The following is a 20,987-nucleotide window of genomic DNA, read 5'->3' as shown; positions in this document are numbered from 1 at the left end:
TCAAATGTTTTATTCTGTTAGCCTTAAGACATCCAAGAGTGTATCAAATGGATATTGATGTTTGCAATAGGTGAGTTAAATGTCCACTTAGTATAGCTTTCAAGTAGATCTATTTCAAGGCCTTGTAAGACTATATAATAGCATTATAGACTCTCCATCTCTGTCTTCTATCTATCTATCTATCTATAGCATTATATTAAGTGATTTGATTTTTATAAAATCTTTTATATAAAGATAAAATCACTGAATACCATGTTGGGCATAGAGTTAGCCTTCAGTGAATTGAGAGGAGTGTCGTATATACCCCTGCAACTCTCCCCTCACTGAATTACAATGTATCTCCCCTCACTGAATTACAATGTATCTCTTGAACATTTGCTGACTGCCAAACGCTGCTCTACGCATTCTTCGTGATTCGTCTCCAATTCAAGGCACCGACAAGCCAGGTAATTTGCCAAAGATCACCTTGCTAATACATGAAAGAGTTAGATTTCAGCTCTGACTCCAGAGCCTGAGCTTAAAGAGTGTGGTTGAAAGATCATGGCTGGCTGGGAGAGAGGTGTGAGAGAGGTGGCCAAGAGCCACTTCATGCAGTGCCGTTTGAGATGCGGGTTAGCCAAAGAGGTTTGAATACCATCATAGAAAATTTCTGAAAAAGACCAATAGAAACTCATGAATTTTGTTAGCACAATGTTTGCGTATTACTTTTGGAGTTCACGTTAATTCTGCTGTAAGACACCGTGTTTTTCATGCCCTGAGAAAGCAGAAACCCTGAGAGGCACATGTCCCTTAGAATGGCCAAGCTCGGGGCGCCTGGGTGGCGCAGTCGGTTAAGCGTCCGACTTCAGCCAGGTCACGATCTCGCGGTCCGTGAGTTCGAGCCCCGCGTCAGGCTCTGGGCTGATGGCTCGGAGCCTGGAGCCTGTTTCCGATTCTGTGTCTCCCTCTCTCTCTGCCCCTCCCCCGTTCATGCTCTGTCTCTCTCTGTCCCAAAAATAAATATAAAAAAAAAAAAAAGTTGAGAAAAAAAAAAAGAATGGCCAAGCTCTTGGAGAATGTATCTATTCACTCTTTACCAGGAAATGAAATTAGTTCTGAATTGTCCAAATTGACGTTCATTCTCGGAATTTGCATTTTAGGTTCCTCGTTTTAAGTTTCCAGTTACACAATATCCAATTTCTTTGGAAATTTACAGTGAGGATGGACATATCCCAGTGGAAATGCCGTATCTGGTTACCGTGACTGAAGTGAACAGGAGGGAAAATTGGAACCTAAGTAGGATTTGCTTTCTTCTATAATTATTTTGTCTTATAAGTAATGTTGTTATTACCTAGGTAAGCGGCTTATGAAACCAGTTTACAACAACCAATAGTTCTTTGGAAAAGAATTTGAGTCCGTTGGCAACTTGCGGTTTACTGTCCTCCTTGTCTCCCACGTATTTCATTATTACTTTCGGTGCCCTGGATTTCGTGGCATAACAGCATTTTTGAAGAATTTGAACTGTAAAACATTTGAAAGCCATTTTGTAGATGAGTAGCAAAAACGATTGATTGAATTTGTGCTACACGTTGGTCTAGTGTCTCTTTCGAATGGTTTCGTGTTACAGAGAAGGTTCTAAAAGGTGTGGCCAGATAGCCTATAGAATCTACTCTCTAATATGAGCAAAGTTTTTTCAAAATTCTATGGTAAAATAATTTAAGAGATGCAGAAATTTTTTTAAACAAGAAAAATCAGGGGCACCTGGCTGGCTTAGTCAGTAGGGCACGCAACTCTTGATCCCAGGGTTGTAAGTTTGAGCCCCATGTTGGGTGTAGAGATTACTTGAAAGTAAAATTGTAAAAAAATAAAATTAAATTAAAATTAAATTTACCACAATTCAATGTTACCTCGAATATACAACTTTTTCCTGCACATTTTGTTTATAAATACTTTAAGGCAATCTCCCACTCGATCAGTAAGTAGACAGACAAATAGATAGATAGAATTAAATGAAATTTTGATCAGTTATTAATGTTACCAAATATCCAGACACTGGGTGTTCTGTGAGTCTTACTCTGCCCAGTATATGCATTCTTGAAATGAAAAATCTAGCAAAGAAAACTACTCTTTCACTTTACTAACATCCCCATTTTCTGTGGTATGCCGGAGCCTAATGTTGCCAGCTTTTGAGTATCAATTGTTAAATATTCAAGCGTTTTGTGTACTGGTTGTTAAGCCATTAGTAGAGAGATTAGCCATGGTGAGGCTATTTATACCATGGAAATTGGCAAATGCTGCTATCAAAGCTTTCTCCTCCCTTAGATCCCATGTACCATTATACCACTGCAATTTCTAATCCCCACACCATATATCTGGTTTTAGAAAGAATTACAAGAAAAGCAAGAACACCTGATCGTTTCTTTTAGAAAAGATTTAAGGGATCCTATTGTGAAAGTTTTCTGCCACCTTATCGAAAATCATTTACCAACCACTAAGGTTGCATTATCTCATTGCCAAAGATATAAAGTATGTACAGGTTAGAACTTGTCATAAGCATGGGGTTGGAAGAAAAGGGCAACCTGAATGAAGTGGTCAAAGGGCTTGTCCTTCTTGACAATGTCCTTGAGAAGATGCATTGTTGGCCTCATTTCCCTAAGTACATTTTCTATAAAGTCAAACAGAACTGAAAGTCTGGGATAACTTAGCCATGTTACGGAGTAAATTCCTTCATTGTACCTTGATGTATGTAGTAAATTTTATGCAAAATGTGAAAACAGCATAACGTGCTTAAAATATACCTCATGTACTTTTAGAACACAGTGTACCAGAGAATGTAAAAAAATTGAAAGATTACTTAGAACCACGTCTTGATGCTCCAGTGTATAATCCTTTAGGCCTCAACTTAAGTATAAAGGTGAGTTGACAGCATTTTTGTTTTTCCTGTTTTGAGTTCACAAAGAACATGTGTCTAAACTAAGATTGGTTTACGTTTTAAACTATAGCTGTCCGTCAGTAGCAGAAACTGTATCTTTAAGATATATGGAAAAGTGTTTATTTTTCCTCCATTTCTCTTGACATCGGTATTTCAAAATGTATCTGAAAGTTAAATTGAACACTTTACTAGTTTTTGAGCTGATAGGCAAAACTAATAGGTTATTTTTCAAGGTAGAGCAGAAACGTTATTTCCAAAATTTAGGAGGTAAATGAGTTTTCTTGTGTGTACTTTTGGATGTATACAGGTACGTCTTCATAGCCGCCCATAAGAACACATGAAATTGATATAATCTAGGTAATTATAAAAGTCAGTAACAATTAGTGAACGTATCAAAACCATGAATATGATGATTAGCCCAAATTACTCGTCAAGTCCATGTTAGGTTTTGTGTCTCTGTTTCTTCATTCTAAAAAGAAGTATCACCTATTTGTCCTTCTCCCTCCGTTCTAATTTTGATACATGAAGTAGATGTGCAAGAGCCTTAGGAAGGGGATCGGATTTTTCTATGCATCATCTGTAGGGAAAGTGGCCACGGTGTGTATTTTAGCTTGAAGGAATATACGTGTCCATGCTGCTAATGACCAGGTGTGTTTTTTCCACAGGGCTCTGAACTTTTTCACTTCAGAGTGTCTGTTGTTCCGGGCGTCACTTTTTGCAACTTAGTTGAAGAATTTCAGGTATAGTAAATGCACAAGGTACCGATGGGATGATGGCTGGGGAAGTAACATGACAAATGTCAGTGCAAGAGACACTAAAGAGAAACAAAACAAACAGCATAATTTGTGTGATACACAAGGCTTGGAGACCAGAGATCCTGAAGAATGGGGATGACATTGTCAGTAATGGTGAAGGCAGAGTGCGTGACAGGTATAGGACCCAGCAATGCTGGGAAAATTTTAATAAGTGCTTATATTTGTTTTTATTCTCTTTCCATCTTCCATATTTAACTCAGTTTTCAGACTTTTACCGCACTTCCTCTCAGGGCATCTCCCCAGAGGAACACAGGTCTATAACACTCAAGTTTCCATTATGATCTTCCCTTTGGTTATCATTGTTGTGATGATAGTCTTAATACGCCTAAAGCTGTCAGGATCCAAAAGTATTTGGAACCAAAATCAGTGCCCCTTAGGGGGCAGGGAATGAGAATTTGAGTTAATTGATTAATGACTCATTCATTATCGAATAGTGATACCACATTACCAAAAATAAAATCTCTCTCTCTCTCTCTCTCCCTCTTTCCCCACCCCTCTCCTTTTTTTTTTCAATATATGAAATTTATTGTCAAATTGGTTTCCATACAACACCCAGTGCTCATCCCAAAAGGTGCCTTCCTCAATACCCATCACCCACCCTCCCCTCCCTCCCACCCCCCATCAACCCTCAATTTGTTCTCAGTTTTTAAGAGTCTCTTATGCTTTGGCTCTCTCCCACTCTAACCTCTTTTTTTTTTTTTCCTTCCCCTCCCCCATGGGTTTCTGTTAAGTTTCTCAGGATCCACATAAGAGTGAAAACATATGGTATCTGTCTTTCTCTGTATGGCTTATTTCATTTATTTATTTTTTATTTTTTTTTTTAATTTTCTTTTTAACGTTTTATTTATTTTTGAGACAGAGAGAGACAGAGCATGAACAGGGGAGGGGCAGAGAGAGAGGGAGACACAGAATCAGAAGCAGGCTCCAGGCTCCGAGCCATCAGCCCAGAGCCCAACGCGGGGCTCGAACTCACGGACCGCGAGATCGTGACCTGAGCTGAAGTCGGACGCTTAACCGACTGAGCCACCCAGGCGCCCCTAATGGCTTATTTCATTTAGCATCATACTCTCCAGTTTCATCCACGTTGCTACAAAGGGCCATATTTTGTTCTTTCTCATTGCCATGTAGTACTCCATTGTGTATATAAACCACAATTTCTTTATCCATTCATCAGTCGATGGACATTTAGGCTCTTTCCATCATTTGGCTATTGTTGAGAGTGCTGCTATAAACATTGGGGTGCAAGTGCCCCTATGCATCAGTACTCCTGTATCCCTTGGGTAAATTCCTAGCAGTGCTATTGCTGAGTCATAGGGTAGATCTATTTTTAAATTTTTGAGGAAGCTCCACACTGTCTTCCAGAATGGCTGCATCAGTTTGCATTCCCACCAACAGTGCAAGAGGGTTCCCGTTTCTCCACATCCTCTCCAGCATCTATAGTCTCCTGATTTGTTCATTTTGGCCACTCTGACTGGCGTGAGGTGATATCTGAGTGTGGTTTTGATTTGTATTTCCCTGATAAGGAGTGACGTTGAGCATCTTTTCATGTGCCTGTTGGCCATCCGGATGTCTTCTTTAGAGAAGTGTCTGTTCATGTTTTCTGCCCATTTCTTCACTGGGTTATTTGTTTTTCGGGTGTGGAGTTTGGTGAGCTCTTTATAGATTTTGGATGCTAGCCCTTTGTCTGATATGTCATTTGCGAATATCTTTTCCCATTCCGTTGGTTGCCTTTTAGTTTTGTTGGTTGTTTCCTTTGCTGTGCAGAAGCTTTTTATCTTCCTAAGGTCCCAGTAATTCATTTTTGCTTTTAATTTCTTGCCTTTGGGGATGTGTCGAGTAAGAGATTGCTACGGCTGAGGTCAGAGAGGTCTTTTCCTGCTTTCTCCTCTAGGGTTTTGATGGTTTCCTGTCTCACATTCAGGTCCTTTATCCATTTTGAGTTTATTTTTGTGAATGGTGTGAGAAAGTGGTCTAGTTTCAATCTTCTGCATGTTGCTGTCCAGTTCTCCCAACACCATTTGTTAAAGAGACTGTCTTTTTTCCATTGGATGTTCTTTCCTGCTTTGTCAAAGATGAGTTGGCCATACGTTTGTGGGTCTAGTTCTGGGGTTTCTATTCTATTCCATTGGTCTATGTGTCTGTTTTTGTGCCAATACCATGCTGTCTTGATGATGACAGCTTTGTAGTAGAGGCTAAAGTCTGGGATTGTGATGCCTCCTGCTTTGGTCTTCTTCTTCAAAATTACTTTGGCTATTCGGGGCCTGTTGTGGTTCCATATGAATTTTAGGGTTGCTTGTTCTAGTTTCGAGAAGAATGCTGGTGCAATTTTGATTGGGATTGCATTGAATGTGTAGATAGCTTTGGGTAGTATTGACATTTTGACAATATTTATTCTTCCAATCCATGAGCAGGGAATGTCTTTCCATTTCTTTATATCGTCTTCAATTACCTTCATAAGCTTTCTATAGTTTTCCCTCTCCTTTTTCTATCCTGACCCTGCCCTAAGGCTAGCCCCAGTAATGAGTCCACACTGCTGCAGATGTATGTTAACTGACTATAATTTAAATAAAACCTTAAGAACTCAAATAAAATAAAATTGGCAAAAATACAGTAATTCAAAACAAAAAAAAAATAGAAGCATAGCAAAGGCTTCAAAATAAAAATGCAATATACATACCACCTAAGTTCTAGAGTAACCCCTGAGCAACATAGAAACCAGGAACACATGCTAGCATAGCAAAGGTTTTGAGAACTAAACTGACAATGGAGCCACCACAGAAAGTAAAGCAGAACCTGGGGTCTGAACTCGACGTGTGTCCAAATACTAAAACAAACAAAACACCCAACAGGGGCACCTGGGTGGCTCAGTTGGTTAAGCGGCTGACTCTTGATTTTGGCTCAGGTCATGATCTCACTTGTGAGTTCAAGCCCTGCATCAGACTCCGTTGACAGTGCAGAGGCTGCTTAAGATTCTCTCTCTCCCTCTTTCTCTGCCCCTCCCCTGTTCACGCTGTCTCTGTCTCTCGAAATAAATAAATGAACTTAAAAAAACACTTTCCAAAGAATTTTTAACAGGACTCAGAGTCTCACAACATAACTATATGTTTTTAATATTTATTTTGAGAGAGAGACAGACAGACAGACAGAGCACAAACAGGGGAGGGGCAGAAAGAGAGAAAAACACAGAATCTGAAGTAGGCTCCAGGCTCTGAGCTGTTAGCACAGAGCCCGACGCGGGGCTCAAACCCACAAACCACAAGACCATGACCTGAGCTGAAGTCAGCTGCTTAAGCGGCCAAGCCACCCAGTTGTCTCCCACAACATAAATATCTTAAATGTCCAGGATAAAATCTAAAATTACTCACTATGCCAATAACTAAGAAAATATAATCCTCAAAAGACAATCAGCACTGGACAGCAAAATAAAATACACGTTATTATTTTTTTAAATTTATTTATTTATTTTTGAGAGAGAGAGGGAGGGAGGGAGGGGCAGAGAGAGAGGGAGAGGGAGAATCCAAAGCAATCTCCATGCTGTCAGCATAGAGCCTGGCGTGGGGCTCAAACCCATGAACTGTGAGATCACGATCTGAGCCAACACCAAGAGTCAGATGCTTAACTGACTGAGCTACCCAGGTGCCCCCAGACAGATGTTTTAAACCAGCCATGATAACCAGCTCCCATGGGGTAAAGGTAAACACTTGAAATGGCTGAAAAGGGAATGGAAGAAATTCTCAGTAGAGAAATGGAAGCTGTAAAAAAGAACCACATGGAAATTTTAGAACTGAAAAATACAGTACTTAAAACTTGAAAATCACTTGATAGACTCAGTAGCAGAACAAATATGGCAGAGAAAAAAAAATCAGTGAATTTGAAAATAAATCAGTAGAAATCCACCCTGAAGAAAAAAGACCTCACAAAGAATGGCCTCCTTTCTGCCCATGAACGCCACTGAGGAAGCATCGTGAAAGTCTCCCTCCCACCGCCATCATGTCTAAGTCGGAGTCTCCCAAAAAGCCTGAGCAGCTGTGGAAGCTTTTCATCGGAGCTTTGAAACAACCGATGAGAGTCTGAAGAGCCATTTTGAGCAATGGGGAACGCTCACAGACTCTGTGGGGATGAGAGCTCCCAACACCAGGTGCTCCAGAGGCTTTGGGTTTGTCATGTGAGCCACTGTGGAAGTCGTGGATGCAGCCATGAATGCAGGGCCGCACAAGACGGACGGAAGTGTTGTGGAACCAAGAGGGCGGTCTCCAGGGAAGATTCTCAAAGACCTGGTGCCCACTTACCTGTCAAAAAGATTTGTGTCGGTGGCCTTGAAGAAGACACTGAAGAACATCATCTAAGAGATTCCTTCGAACAGTATGGGGAAATGGAAGTGATTGAAATCATGACGGACCGAGGCAGTGGCAAAAAGAGAGGCTTTCCTTTTGTCCCGTTTGATGACCATGACTCTGTAGACCAGATCGTCATTCAAAAATACCATGTTGTGAGTGCGAAGTAAGGAGAGCCCTATCTGAGCAACAGACAGCAAGCGCTTCATCCGGCCAAAGAGATCCAAGTGGTTCCGGAAACTTTGGTGGCGGTTGTGGAGGTGGTTTTGGTGGGATGACAACTTAGGTGTTGACAGATTTGTGCGCTCAGCCACGCACAGTATGGCAGGGCCTAGCTGCTACAGAGAAGACCTGTTTTAGACCATACTCATGTGTATGGGCCAAAAACTTGAGGCCTGTGTTTGTGATTAATTATATCACAGGTTCTTTTATTTTCGGTTCTGTGGAAAGTGTAAAGCATCCCAACAAAGGGTTTTTATGTCGATTTTTTTTTTTTGCACCCATGCTGTTGATTGCTAAATGTAACAGTCTGATCATGATGCTGAATAAATGTGTCTTTAAAAAAAAAAAAAAAAAAAGAATGGCCTCGGGAACCTATGTGATGACATCAAAAGGTGTGATCTTTATGTCACCAGAGTCAGTGAAGGATGGGAAAAAGGGATTGATGCAGGAAAAGAAGAAAGAGGAGAAGCGGGGGGAGGGGAGGAGGGAGGAGGAGGAGGAGGAGGAAGAGGAGGAGGAGAATGAAGAGAAATAAAGTCTGAAAATGTCCCAAATTTGGTGGAGACATAAATTTATATATTCAAGAAGCTTAATGAATCCAGACCAAAAGAGATCCTGTCTAAACACATCATAATCAAACTACTAAAAATCAAAGACAAAGAAAAAAAATCTTGAAAGCAACCAAAAAAACAAACAAACAAACAGAAAACATGTAAGTGGACAATAATTTGAATTACTGCTGATTTTTTTCTCGGAAACCTTAGAAGCTAGAAGAAAGTTGTCCAACATCTTTAACGTACGGGGGACAGGGGTAGTTTGGGAAGCAAGGGGGGCCAATCCAGAATTCTATATCTAGTCCTTCAGGAATGAAGGAAATACAAAAGCATTCCCAGATGAAGGAAAATTAGGATAAGCCACTGTCAGCAGAAACTCTCTTAAAAAAAAAAAAAATGTATAAAGAAGTTCTTCAGGCTGGAAAGAAATGTCAACAGAAGGAAACAAAGCTTCAGGAATGAAAGAGGGACCAAAAAAAAATGAATGAAAGAAAAGAGGGGGGTGCCTGGGTGTCTCAGTTAAGCGTCCAACTTCAGCTCAGGTCACGATCTCACGGTTTGTGGGTTCGAGCCCCACATTGGGCTCTGTGCTGACAGCTTGGAGCCTGGAGCCTGCTTCAGATTCTGTCTCCCTCTCTCTCTGCCTCTCCCCCACTCACACTCTGTCTCTCTCTCTTTCTCACTCAAAAAATAAACATTAAAAAAAATTTTTTTTTAAGAATCAGAGGAAATGATTGCATAGTTGATAAAAAGAATCAGGGCACCTTGGTGGCTCTGTTGCTTAAGTGTCCGATTCTTGATTTGGGCTCAGGTCATGATCGTAGGGTTGTGGCATTGAGCCCTGTATCAGGCTCTGTCGTGAGTGTAGAGCCTGCTTAGGATTCTCTCTCTTTCCCTCTGCCCCTCCCCTGCTTGTGTTCTCTCTCTCTTTCTCCCTCTCCCTCTCAAAATAAAATAAAGAAAGAGAATCATTAAGAAATAGAAAAAAAGAGCGTAAAATTTCTTGGGACTGTTGAAACCTGCTTTTCAAATATCCCGAAGCAACGGATTTTTGTGCACCATAAAGGACATTATTGGGAGAACTGAAAAAATCTGAACATCTGTAGATTAGATAACAGCATTGTCTCAGTGTTAATTCCTTGATTTCGGTAATTACAATGTGGCCATTTAAGTGAATTCTTTGTGTTTAAGAAATGCAAATTGAAGTATTTTGGCAGTAAAGAGACATTGTGTCCAGAATATACTCCTTTATGATTCTGGGGCTTAACCTTTTTTGAGACATGGTGTGGAATATTTGGATAGTCAAAGAAGATTGGAAGGGAAACATTTGAGGAAAAACTGTTTTCAAGAACTTTAGAGGAGGCGGTTTTGCTGGAGAATACAGAATTCAGAGGTGATACAGGTGCCTAGTCTCAAAAAATAATGGATGGCTTAACTGAACAAGTGAAACTTTTATAGTGTCTGGCGAGGTGACTCAAATTTTATTTTAGGTAAAAATGGGTAAGGAAGGGATTCTGGGTAGAGGGAACAGCAGCCTCAAAGACAGATAAGGAACGTATAAAACTTACCTCTTGAGTAGCTTATAGACATTTGGATGGACCTCAAGGTTATGTATAAGAACATGGGTAGGTTAGGGTCAAATTGTGGGAGACCTCAAATGTCGTAAAGAGAGCTTTAGAACATTCCTATTAGCAATAAGAAGATATTAAACATTTTCGAAGAAAGGTGTTTGGGGATGGACACGAGGTCTATAGGAGCCCAGTCAGAGTCAGAGTGAATCAAGGTTTACAGCAGCCCAGTCAGAGTGAATCACAGGATTTTTGTTCCAAGCGCTGGGACATGTATTTGCTCTTTCTTGATGATATTGAACAAAAAACTTGTAGCCCCAGGAGCTGCTGCTGTCACCCATGAGGGCTGTAGGGACAGAGAGGGGAGATACCCAACACCGAGGAAGCAGAACAGAAAGATGGAAACAAACCCCAAACGGACTATGATTATAGTAACTTGTATCCTCTGGCTCTAACTTCTGCATAGAAAAGAAAATTCACTTTTGCAATTACAGGTAGCGTATAAACTGTCTCTCTCATTGGCCACAAACATATTAGATCTCTCTTTTTTTTTTTTGAATGGAAAATTGAGGGTTCTTTTTTTTTCTAAGTTTATTCCGTGAGAGAGAAAGCACACGAGACCATGAGCTGTGTAGCAGCAGAGAGAGAGAGAGGGAGAGGGAGAATCCCAAGCAGGCTCCATGCTGTCAGCACAGAGCCCAACCCAGGGCTCTATCCCATGAACCATGACATGACAATCTGAACCAAAATCAAGAGTCAGACGCCCAACCGAGGCACGCAGGCACCCCAGATTAGATCTTTCTTAACAAAGCTAATTATCCAAACTCATCTGATGGTCCAGCTTAAAAGGAAGATTTTGGTTTTTAATTTTTTTTAATGTTTATTTATTTTTGAGACAGAGAGAGACAGAGCATGAGCAGGGGAGGGGCAGAGAGAGAGGGAGACACAGAATCCGAGGCAGGCTCCAGGCTCCGGGCCATCAGCACAGAGCCCAACGTGGGGCTCAAACTCGTCAACCGCGAGATCATGACCTGAGCTGAAGTCGGACGCTCAACCGACTGAGCCACCCAGGCGCCCCTAAAAGGAAGATTTTTGTTTTCTTACAGTACCGTTTGGAAGACCACAAGTAGAATATCCATTCAGCATCTAACATTTTCTACCAAATTCCCAATAATTCCAGTACCAACTGAACACATACCATTGGCTCTAAAGTACAACAGGAGATGGTTAGGCCAGCTGATCCATTATTGCAAGGATAAGTATCTGCCCGGATGGGAAAGAATGGTTTCTCGCTGCTCTCCACACCACTCAGCCGGGTCCACCTTTTAAATTCTGCAGCTTACAACATCCCACTTCCAGTAACAGTTCCCTATGGTCAAAATTCTTTTGGTTGCAAATAAAGCAACTTCACTTAAAAAAAATAAGTGTTTTATGGACAGATTGGTGTCCTACCAAGATGAATCTGGCGATGTTATTATGTCAACCTGGATTGACAGGGTGGAAAGGAGGCTAAGTGGTTGGTTTGTACAAGGTGAGTCGATAGAGCTCACAATAGCAGGCTCGAAAATGGAATGGAATAAGTGGAAAATAAATAAATAAATAAGAAAGGCGCCTGGGTGGCTCAGTCGGTTAGGCAGCCGACTTCGGCTCAGGTCATGATCTCGAGGTCTGTGAGTTCGAGCCCCATGTCGGGCTCTGTGCTGACAGCTCAGAGCCTGGAGCCTGTTTCAGATTCTGTGTCTCCCTCTCTCTGACCCTCCCCTGTTCATGCTCTGTCTCTCCCTGTCTCAAAAATAAATAAAACATTAAAAAAAAAAAAAAAGGAATGGAATAAGTGAAGCTGAGAGAAATTGTAAAAGAATTGACGGCATACGAGGGCTGTTTCTAAGGAAAGGCATACCTCCTTAGGTCACTAGGAGGGATGGTGGTAGTAACTTTAATTTGAGCTATATCCTAAAACAGCGTATTGATCCTTTTTCTTATCCTTGGCATTTTCCCACATTTGCCACTGTCTTACTTCCACTCATCCCTTCTTTACCTCAAAATATGATCTTGCTTCCTGCCTCACAGACAAAACCCAAGTCACCGGGCTCAAACCACCTCACTCTCTGTCCCCACTTCTACATTTAACATAAACGGTGCCCATTCTTGACTCAAGTCCCAGAGAAGATGCCTCTGTGTCTCTCTGTTAACAATCCTGTCTCTCTTCTAGGAACTTATTTTTATTAGTTATCCATTCAGGTGTAGGAAGCATTTTGAATATACAGAAGTTTCCCTATGTTAACACCTAGAGGATTTTCTAAAGAGATGATGGCTTGAAAGAGCACATACTGATTCCCCCTCCTGGGAATGCCCATTCTTCTTCTCCTCTTCTGTGGACCCAATTATTCTTCAAGATCCAGCTCAGGAAGCTCCATCCCTAGTCACCCTAGGCAGTTAGTCATTCCCTACCTGTTTTCCCAAAGCACGCTGTCCATTCCTCTATAACTGAACACAGAACTTTTCCCCGCCGTATCCTGCCTACCGCCGCCATTAAAGACCAATGATAAAGGTATAGGATGGTAAATAAAATTCTTATCCTGTATTGTGTGCAAATCATTTCTTGCCAGATTGTCAAGTGACTGTCTCTGGGCTTTGTGGATGCCAAATATCTGCATGTAGCTGAGCAGAAGCTTGCTAAATTGGTTAATAATACCTCTGCTGTTGGGGAAATCATATGAAGTTCAGTGTTTCGAATGACTAGATTCAGAAAGCTAACGGACTTTGCTTTTTCCATTGCAGATTTATGTTGATGAAGTACCATTGCCATTTCCGGGACACACACTTATTGCTGTGGCCACAGCTGTAGTGCTGGGGGCATTGATTTTTATAACATTTATGCTTCAAATACGTAACATCCACCCAGGTGATATGTTCCAAAACTTTATGACAACAAACAAAGTGAACTTATCAAATCTCAGCATCAATCAGCTGCCTTATAGATGAAAATCTGAATAGTGAACAAACAATAATCACAATTCTCTCTTTATTTCCTGTTTTTATTAGACAATTCCTAGAACAATATGTTTAAATGTGAATATAAAAATGAGATAAAATGCTATTACCATTCAACTCATTATAACTCAAATTGCTATTTGTCAGTGTGTTTACCATTCTGTGTTCCTATTTTAAATACATGAAAAATTACTTACTTATTTATTTATTTATTTATTTAATTTAATCCTTACACCCAATGTAAGGCTCAAGCTCACAACCCCAAGATCAAGAGTCACATGCTCTTCTGCCTGAGCCAGCCAGGTGCCCCTACATATACAGAAAGTTTCTTTTTTTATTTTTTAGCGTTTATTCATTTTTTAAGAGACAGAGACAGACAGAGCACTAGTGGGGTAGGGGCAGAAAGAGAGGGAAACACAGAATCCGAAGTAGGCTCCAGGCTCTGATCTGTCAGCACAGAGCCTGACGCGGAGCTCGAACTCACAGACCATGAGATCATGACCTGAGCCAAAGTCGGACACTCAACAGATTGAGCCACCCAGGTGCCCCCCCAAATTTCTTATGTTAACCCTTACATAGAAGATTTTCCTTGAGGTTTTTAGAAAACTGTAAAATGACAACCATCTCTGTGTGGGATGAGTTTTCCGTATGTTTTAGCTTTTATTGACCGGAGCCCATTCTGTGGAATCAGAATGCCTGTGCCTTGCTCTGTTCACAAAAGAGTATAAGCAGAACGCAGTCCTGCCAGGGAAAGGCAGGTGCGGAGGAGACCCATCCGCAGGTGTACTGTCAGAACCTCCTAGGAATTAAAGATGAAGCCATTTGAAGCAACTTCAAAACCAGACGGTAGTACCTAAAAAGAGGGAGATGCGACCCTCATTATGGGGGTGTTGGAAGAACACTGTGTGTGCAAGGTATTGGTTTACAAACCCACGTGCAGATATCCAAGAGATGTACCTCTGCGTGCTCTCTCAGAGCACCTGCTCCCAAATAGTCAGAAGATGGCCAATACATTCTGAGATCAGGCTACACTCTCTTGGAAAAGCTCAGGAGAGGCAGCACACTGCTCTGACAACGTAAGGAAAAGGTAAACATCTGGTTCAGGAGAGCCCAGCTCTGAGAGCTATAAACTGTGGCTGTGCCTGTATATTGGGAAAGGTCTCTTGAGGTGGCAGTGAGCAAAGTGGCTCCAAGGATCAGACTCAGGAGCCAGGCATCCAGGATTGCCACTTCCTGGATTTGTGACCTGGGCAAGTTACTTCCTTGTGTCTGAGTTTCTTCACCTGTAAAAAGGAAGTAGTCTTAATACTCACCTGATAGTAGATAATTAATAGGCAGGTTATTGTGAGGGCCGAATGAATAGTTGCATGTAAAGTACTTAGAACAGCGCCTGGCTCCATGAATACTATAATTGTTAGCTGTTGCTGTTTGGTGGTGCATAATAGAGAGTGATCGTGTCTAATTGTAATAAAAAGGGAAATTTATTGGAAGAATACTATAGAAAGATAATCCGAGCAAAATCTGGACAATCGATTCTTGTCATGGGCAAGAATGAGAACGTTCTGGGGACCTAGGAAACAAGAGTTTTTCAACTCTTCAGAGCATCCATTGGGCCAAAGGTCTAGAGATAAAACATGGCACCGTGGTTAAAAGTGTAAGTTCCAGAGTCTAACAGCCTGGTTTTTTTTTCTTTTAATAAATGTTTACAAATTTTAGAATAGTTTTAGATTTATAGGAAAGTTGTGAAGATAGTATGGAGGGTTCCCATATAACCCACACTCAGTTGCCACTGATATTAACATCGTATGGCCTGGTTTTTATCTCCCTCCATCACTTACTAGCCATATGGCCATTGGTAAGTTATTTAACCTAAGATTCTATACTATGGTCTATAGATGCACACGTGTGTCTTCCTGTACATTCAAAGATGCTCCTGCTAAGATAATCCAACTATTGTACATGCACCCACAAATTCATTCACCTCTTCCCCCAAAAAAGACAATTCAAAGTCTACCTGCTATCAATTTCTCTTAGTTTCTTCTTGAAAAGGGGGGAAATGGTGATAATTACAATGCTTTCACAGAAAACAAGAAATGTGAATAGAGTTTATGACCCTTGTTTCTGTAACACATACTAAAGCTGATATTAGATTCCTCTCCACTCTACATTCCATGTGCTTCCTTTCCTTTGAACCTCAGCAGCTCAGCTGACTAGGATCCTTTGCCCAAGAGAAGGAACTATCTTCATTTCCAGAGGGTCTGAGCCTTTGGTAAACCTACCCTTTGGTTATCGGGTGTCTGTTACTTTCCGTTGGTCATTATCCTTGGGTATTTTTGGTAATAAACCTTTGTGGCCCAGGATCCACCCAGGTTAATGTTGGTCCTCATTGTGTTACAGCATCTCTACTTTTCCTCAGTAAGATCAATTATTCTCCCTCTGCCTGTTTTCCTAATATACTAGGAACTAAAAAAGGCTACATGGCAGTCTTGGTTTCCAAGTCAGTGGAATCAATATCGTGTTCACTGCTGGAAGCATTTCTACACTAGCTGGAGAGACCACTTGATTGTCAGAGCCCAAAGTTCAGGGCGCAGAAAGCAAAATCTCAGGAGTATTTTATTAAGTGAAATATTAAAAAGAACCGTTCATTCTCCATCCTTGTTTCCCAAATGAATGTGTTATAGCTATAAGGAATAACCCTGTTTACTGGGAATTATGGCATAGAACATACATTTTATCCAACCAGGGAAATTGCCAGTGTCCAAGGGGCCATTGTGCACGGACTTTCAGTAGACTTTCTCCTTATCATAAGATCACCTATTTCTGGGTGACAGAGTAACAATAATGCAGTGAATTCCAGAACATCAACCCATTGCTTCACTTGTTTTTGTGCAGTTGAGGATAAGGTCACAGGCAAATCGTGAGGGGCTGAAACTAATAAAGTCGCGAAGTACTGAAAAGAATATCATGTCTCCCCATTCATAACTAAAAAAAAAAAATTTGACCTAATACAAAACTTCAATGTATGTGGAAACGAGAATAACCTGTTTCTAGATTTTCCGATTGTAAAATTCTGAATACATTCAACAGGGCTTTACTATTCTCATGGCGGGGGCGGGGGGTGCAGGGATTGCCCCATTCCTCGTGTTGGTATATAAAGTGGCAGGGATGGAAGAACACCATGGCAGCATATGAGGCATTCAAAGCAAATGGGCAGGCACAATTACTGTGTAGTAAAGATGAACGTCTTTTTCAAGAGCAAAAGGCAGCATGCTTACTGCCTGTTATCAAAGAGTCAAGTTCCCTAAGTTCAGGGTTCCTTTCACATAACATAACTCGTTACATGGGTAGATGTCACCCCACCCTCTTTGTGTTACCCTGAGACTCAGGTGAAAAATGTGGTGCCCAAACGCTGATAATCTGGCTAATGCTATTGCTGAAGGTGATAAACAGTCCTTTGTTCTGTCCCGGGAGTCTTGTCCCAGCACCCAGAACTACCTTGTAAGTTTGCAAGTGGGAGAAAACCTCAGAGCCTTCAAAGTGATTGACACAAACAGGACTTAAATTTGTTCGTAGGTTTGCTAGATCATGAGAATAGAGTAACCAGATCTGTACTGCAGCCTGTATTGGGCTAGATGCCACTCAAAGCTGTCCACTTTTTGAACCAAAATGAATTAGAGCAGAATATTCTAAACATTATGTGTTACGTGCTGCCTCACGTTTCCCAAATGACCTACCAGGCGCTGTTTGCCCTCCTTAGTGGTGGGGATGGAAGGTGCCCTCGCCTGCCCTTTACTTTGGATTGAGAGGCCCCCACAGGCTCCAGAATACTGAATTAGCCCAGACTTTGCCAAAGTGTATTCTTGTTGAGTTTGATTTTCTTCTCCATCACACATGTATCCTATCAAGATATCTTAAGAACTTGCTTCTACATGCTTCTCAGGGCCATGAAACATAATATTCTATAGCCTAGTGAGGTGGTCCACTCACTCCCCACTAGCCCGGGGAGCAGAGTCAAAGGGGGCAGAACAGTAAAGGTATATTGCTGCCCTGCCAGGGGGAAGGCCTGCACTTGAAATAGAGCAATATTCCAAGTACCAGGCCCTTCACTGGTTGTCTCTGTACCGTGATTACTGTGCCTACTCTGCTGTCATTGTAATGACCATGCAGGACATGGTCATCTAGCACCTCCCATCTCCACCAATACCAGGATCCAGCTCTCACTGCAGCACCACCCACCCCCATCCAATCCTACTATACAATATGGCGGGTAAGAGCTTGGGCTCCAGAGTAGGAACATCTAGGTGGGAATGCTGTCTTTGCCACTTTCTAGCTGCGTCCTCTTGAGGAAACTATTTCTGTGTCTTGGTTTCTTTGTCAGTGTGATAATGTTACTTACCTCATCGGATTATTTGGGAATTAAAGGAGATAATACACAAAGTGTATTAGAACAGAGCCTGGCACCTAGGAAGTGCTGTGGACGTGTTAGCTACCCAAAGAGAAGGTCAGGGAGCATGCCTTGAAAGATTCAAATACTTTCCTTATCAATCCACTCCTAATGACACCAAAAAGAAAAAAAAAAAAAAAGGGAGAGAGACTTCCAGGTGTCATCAGTCTGAATTCCTCTCCACGGGCCAGGCGCTCTATGGCACCTGACATAATGCAGATAGTGGGTCAGATTTGCATTAGTTCATCCAGTCCCTTAGAAGCCCAGCTAGCAGCCTCAGCTAGCATACTGACTACAGTATCGCTGTGACAATAAATTGAGAATAATCAGTACTATATTCTTCAGTCTTTGGTCGAACATCTCCAAACTCTTGGCCCGTAAACATTTCCCTAGAGTTTTGACAATAAAATCAGCACATTTCTATACCTGCAATTCTGTGATGTAACTCTTCTGTTGAACACCATCCTGTTTATTTTGAGTCAGAACCCAGCATTCAATAAAGAGTTGGGCACAAAAAAGATTTTGAGATTCAGCCTACAAGAGAGGCCCATCTGGAAGCCACAAAGGTTTCACCGAAGGAAGAATTTAGACAGTATTTGGTTGGCTGAGCATATTGGATTCTAAAGGAGCAGCGACCCTCACACCTCAGCTCTCCGTGGTTCATGGCAACAAACATGTATTTCTTGCTCACTGGTCTGTGGATAGGCTGTGGTGCTTCGCCTCGAAGCAGGTCTGCCCTGCATATCTGTGGTTCTGGAACACAGGCTAAAGGGCAAGGGCCAACCTGCCAGCTCTTCTCACAGCACAGGACCAGACACAAGAGACCAGCCAACCCATCTAAACTACTTAAAACAAGAAGTACGCATTATGTTTGCTCACATTCTGTTAGCCAGATCAAACCACGTGGCCAAGCCCAACAAGACAGGCATGTCCATTACTTTCATTCTAAACATCAAGTTTTAAGATCCCTCTCTTATCTGATTGCTGCTTTTATCTATTGCTGTGCAACCAACTCCACAGTTTCGTGACTTAAAACAATAACCATTACATTTGCTCAAGATGGTGTCGTCTGAACTGGACTTAGTTGAATTGTTGTGCTGGTCTTGCCAGTGATGATGTCTGAGCTGCTTTCTCTCTCCGTGGAGTCTCAGGGCCTCTCCTTTTCAGGAGACCTGTCCACATGGCCTCTCTTTGTGGATTCTCTACCAGGATAGCCAGACCTCTTTTGTGGCAGCCCGGGGCTCCTAAAGATGCAAAAGGAGAAGCTTGGGCCACCTACTGGCACAACATCATCCATGTTCTGTTGGCTAAAGAAAGTCACCAGGCTAGCCCAGATTCAAGGGAAGAGGCCTATGCCCGATCATGAATACTGAGAGATGAGGTTTTTTGAAGGCCACCAATGAAACAGACCACCAGAAACCACCCTCCTTAGCAAGTCTAGGCTCCTTCATGTGCTGGGAGTGAAACATCTAAGATGGCTTCCTAACTCACATGCCTGGCTCTTCAGGTGGCCTGGCCAAAACAGCTAGAAGCTGGCCAGGCACCTGCCTCTCCACATGGCCTAGCTCCATGGAGCTAGCTTAGGCTTACTCACACCCTTGTGGAGTCGTGGTAGTTGGATTTCTTGCATGGCAGCTGGCTTTCCCCCAGAATACAAAAGCAGGAGCTACCAGATTTTCTTCAATACTTGGACTTCAAAGTCTCACAAGGTCACTTCTGCTTCATTTTAATGGTCAAGGTAGTCCCATGGCCAACCCAGATTCAAAGGGAGGAGGAATAGACTCCACCTCTTTTGTGTGGCAACACGGCATGGCCAAGAGCCTGTGGGTCTGGTGGGATTGTTGCAGTCGTCTTTGGAAATATAAGATGCCATTTTGATGTTCATCAAAGAAATATACCTGGTCTCTGAACACAACTGGAAATCCCTAAACTCATTTCTGAACCAGGTTTTCATCACCTCAGCTTTTGACCATGTGTAATGAGAGCTTCATTCAGAAGGGTCACAAAGCAGTCTGGCCAAGACTATCTTACATATACCACTACTTTTGGGATAGTCTCTCTGTACTGTCAGAAGCAACCATCCATTCCTCTTTCAGTAAGTCAGCGAGTATCAGGGCACCTGGGTGGCACAGTCAGTTAAGCGTCCGACTTTGGCTCAGGTCATGGTCTCATGGCTCATGGGTTCCAACCCCACGTTGGGCTCTGTGCTGAGAGCTCAGAGCCTGGAGTCTGCTTCAGATGCTGTGTCTCCCTCTCTCTCTGCCCCTCCCCTGTTTGCACTTTGTCTCTCTCTCAAAAATAAATAAACATTAAACAAATTTTTAAAAATTTTAAAAAGCAAGTCAGCTAATATCTATCCTGCTCCCCACACACCCCCATCTCATGTCACACCCAGGGGACTCAGGACCCTGCACTGACCCAGGCAGCTTCAGGTTACAGCAGCAGGGGGTTCCTGGTGAGACGTTTTCACACACTGCTGTTGTGTGACTAAGCTCCCACACATCGAGCCACACACAACTACAACTTCTATCTCAGGTCTCCAATTCAAGTAAAAAATCCTTGGCAGGAATCAGGCTAAAGGAGTCTCAATGAGATGGTTATCCCAAGATCAACCAGCTGTGGTCACGTGACAGGGACATGAAACTCAGCGTAGCCCTTCCGTTCACTGGGGTCATCCCAAAAAGACAAAAATTATTATTACATAACTTTGTCTCATTTGATATATTTTGTCTGGAACTCAAACTTGCGGAATTTTATTTTGATTTCTCCTCTTTTTTTTTAAGTTTAGAGAAACATTTATTTATATGCAAGTTAAATTCATCCTTTTTGGTGTACAGCTCTAAGAATTTTGACAAATGTATGTGAACATTCATGTAAACACAATCACAATCAAGATCTAGGGCGCCTGGGTGAGCTTGCTGTTGTCAGCACCGGGCCTGCCTCTGCTTCCCTCTCTCTCTGCCCCTCCCCCACTCAGGCGTGGTCTCTCAAAAATAAATGGTAAAAAAAAAAGAGAGAGATCCAGAACTTTCCCATCACTCCAAAAAATTTTCTCCTGACCTTTTTTAGATAACACCTCTCCCACTCTTACTGCCTGGGAGCTGTGGGTCTGTTTTTGGCTCTACAGTTTTTTCTTTTCCAGAAT

The 20,987-nt window shown here is 42.0% G+C and overlaps 1 protein-coding gene across 3 annotated transcripts in view; it reads left to right on the top strand.

Annotated features, from left to right (window-relative positions):
• CATSPERB (cation channel sperm associated auxiliary subunit beta) overlaps positions 1-13,598 on the top strand; it is a 107,206-nt gene extending 93,608 nt beyond the window's left edge. For all 3 annotated transcript variants that reach the window (XM_053889706.1, XM_019462055.2, XM_053889705.1), the window contains 4 exons: positions 1,140-1,275; positions 2,793-2,893; positions 3,577-3,651; positions 13,186-13,598. In XM_053889706.1, coding sequence (XP_053745681.1) covers positions 1,140-1,275; positions 2,793-2,893; positions 3,577-3,651; positions 13,186-13,389 — 516 coding nt within the window. In that variant the 3' untranslated portion in view covers positions 13,390-13,598. The remainder of the gene's footprint in view (positions 1-1,139; positions 1,276-2,792; positions 2,894-3,576; positions 3,652-13,185) is intronic.
• The last annotated feature ends 7,389 nt before the right edge of the window (positions 13,599-20,987 follow it).

The sequence above is a fragment of the Panthera pardus genome, unplaced genomic scaffold, assembly GCF_024362965.1.
Source record: "Panthera pardus isolate Hobbes unplaced genomic scaffold, ASM2436296v1 HiC_scaffold_24, whole genome shotgun sequence".
Lineage (NCBI taxonomy): Eukaryota > Metazoa > Chordata > Mammalia > Carnivora > Felidae > Panthera > Panthera pardus.
This window is presented reverse-complemented; position numbering and strand designations above follow the sequence as displayed.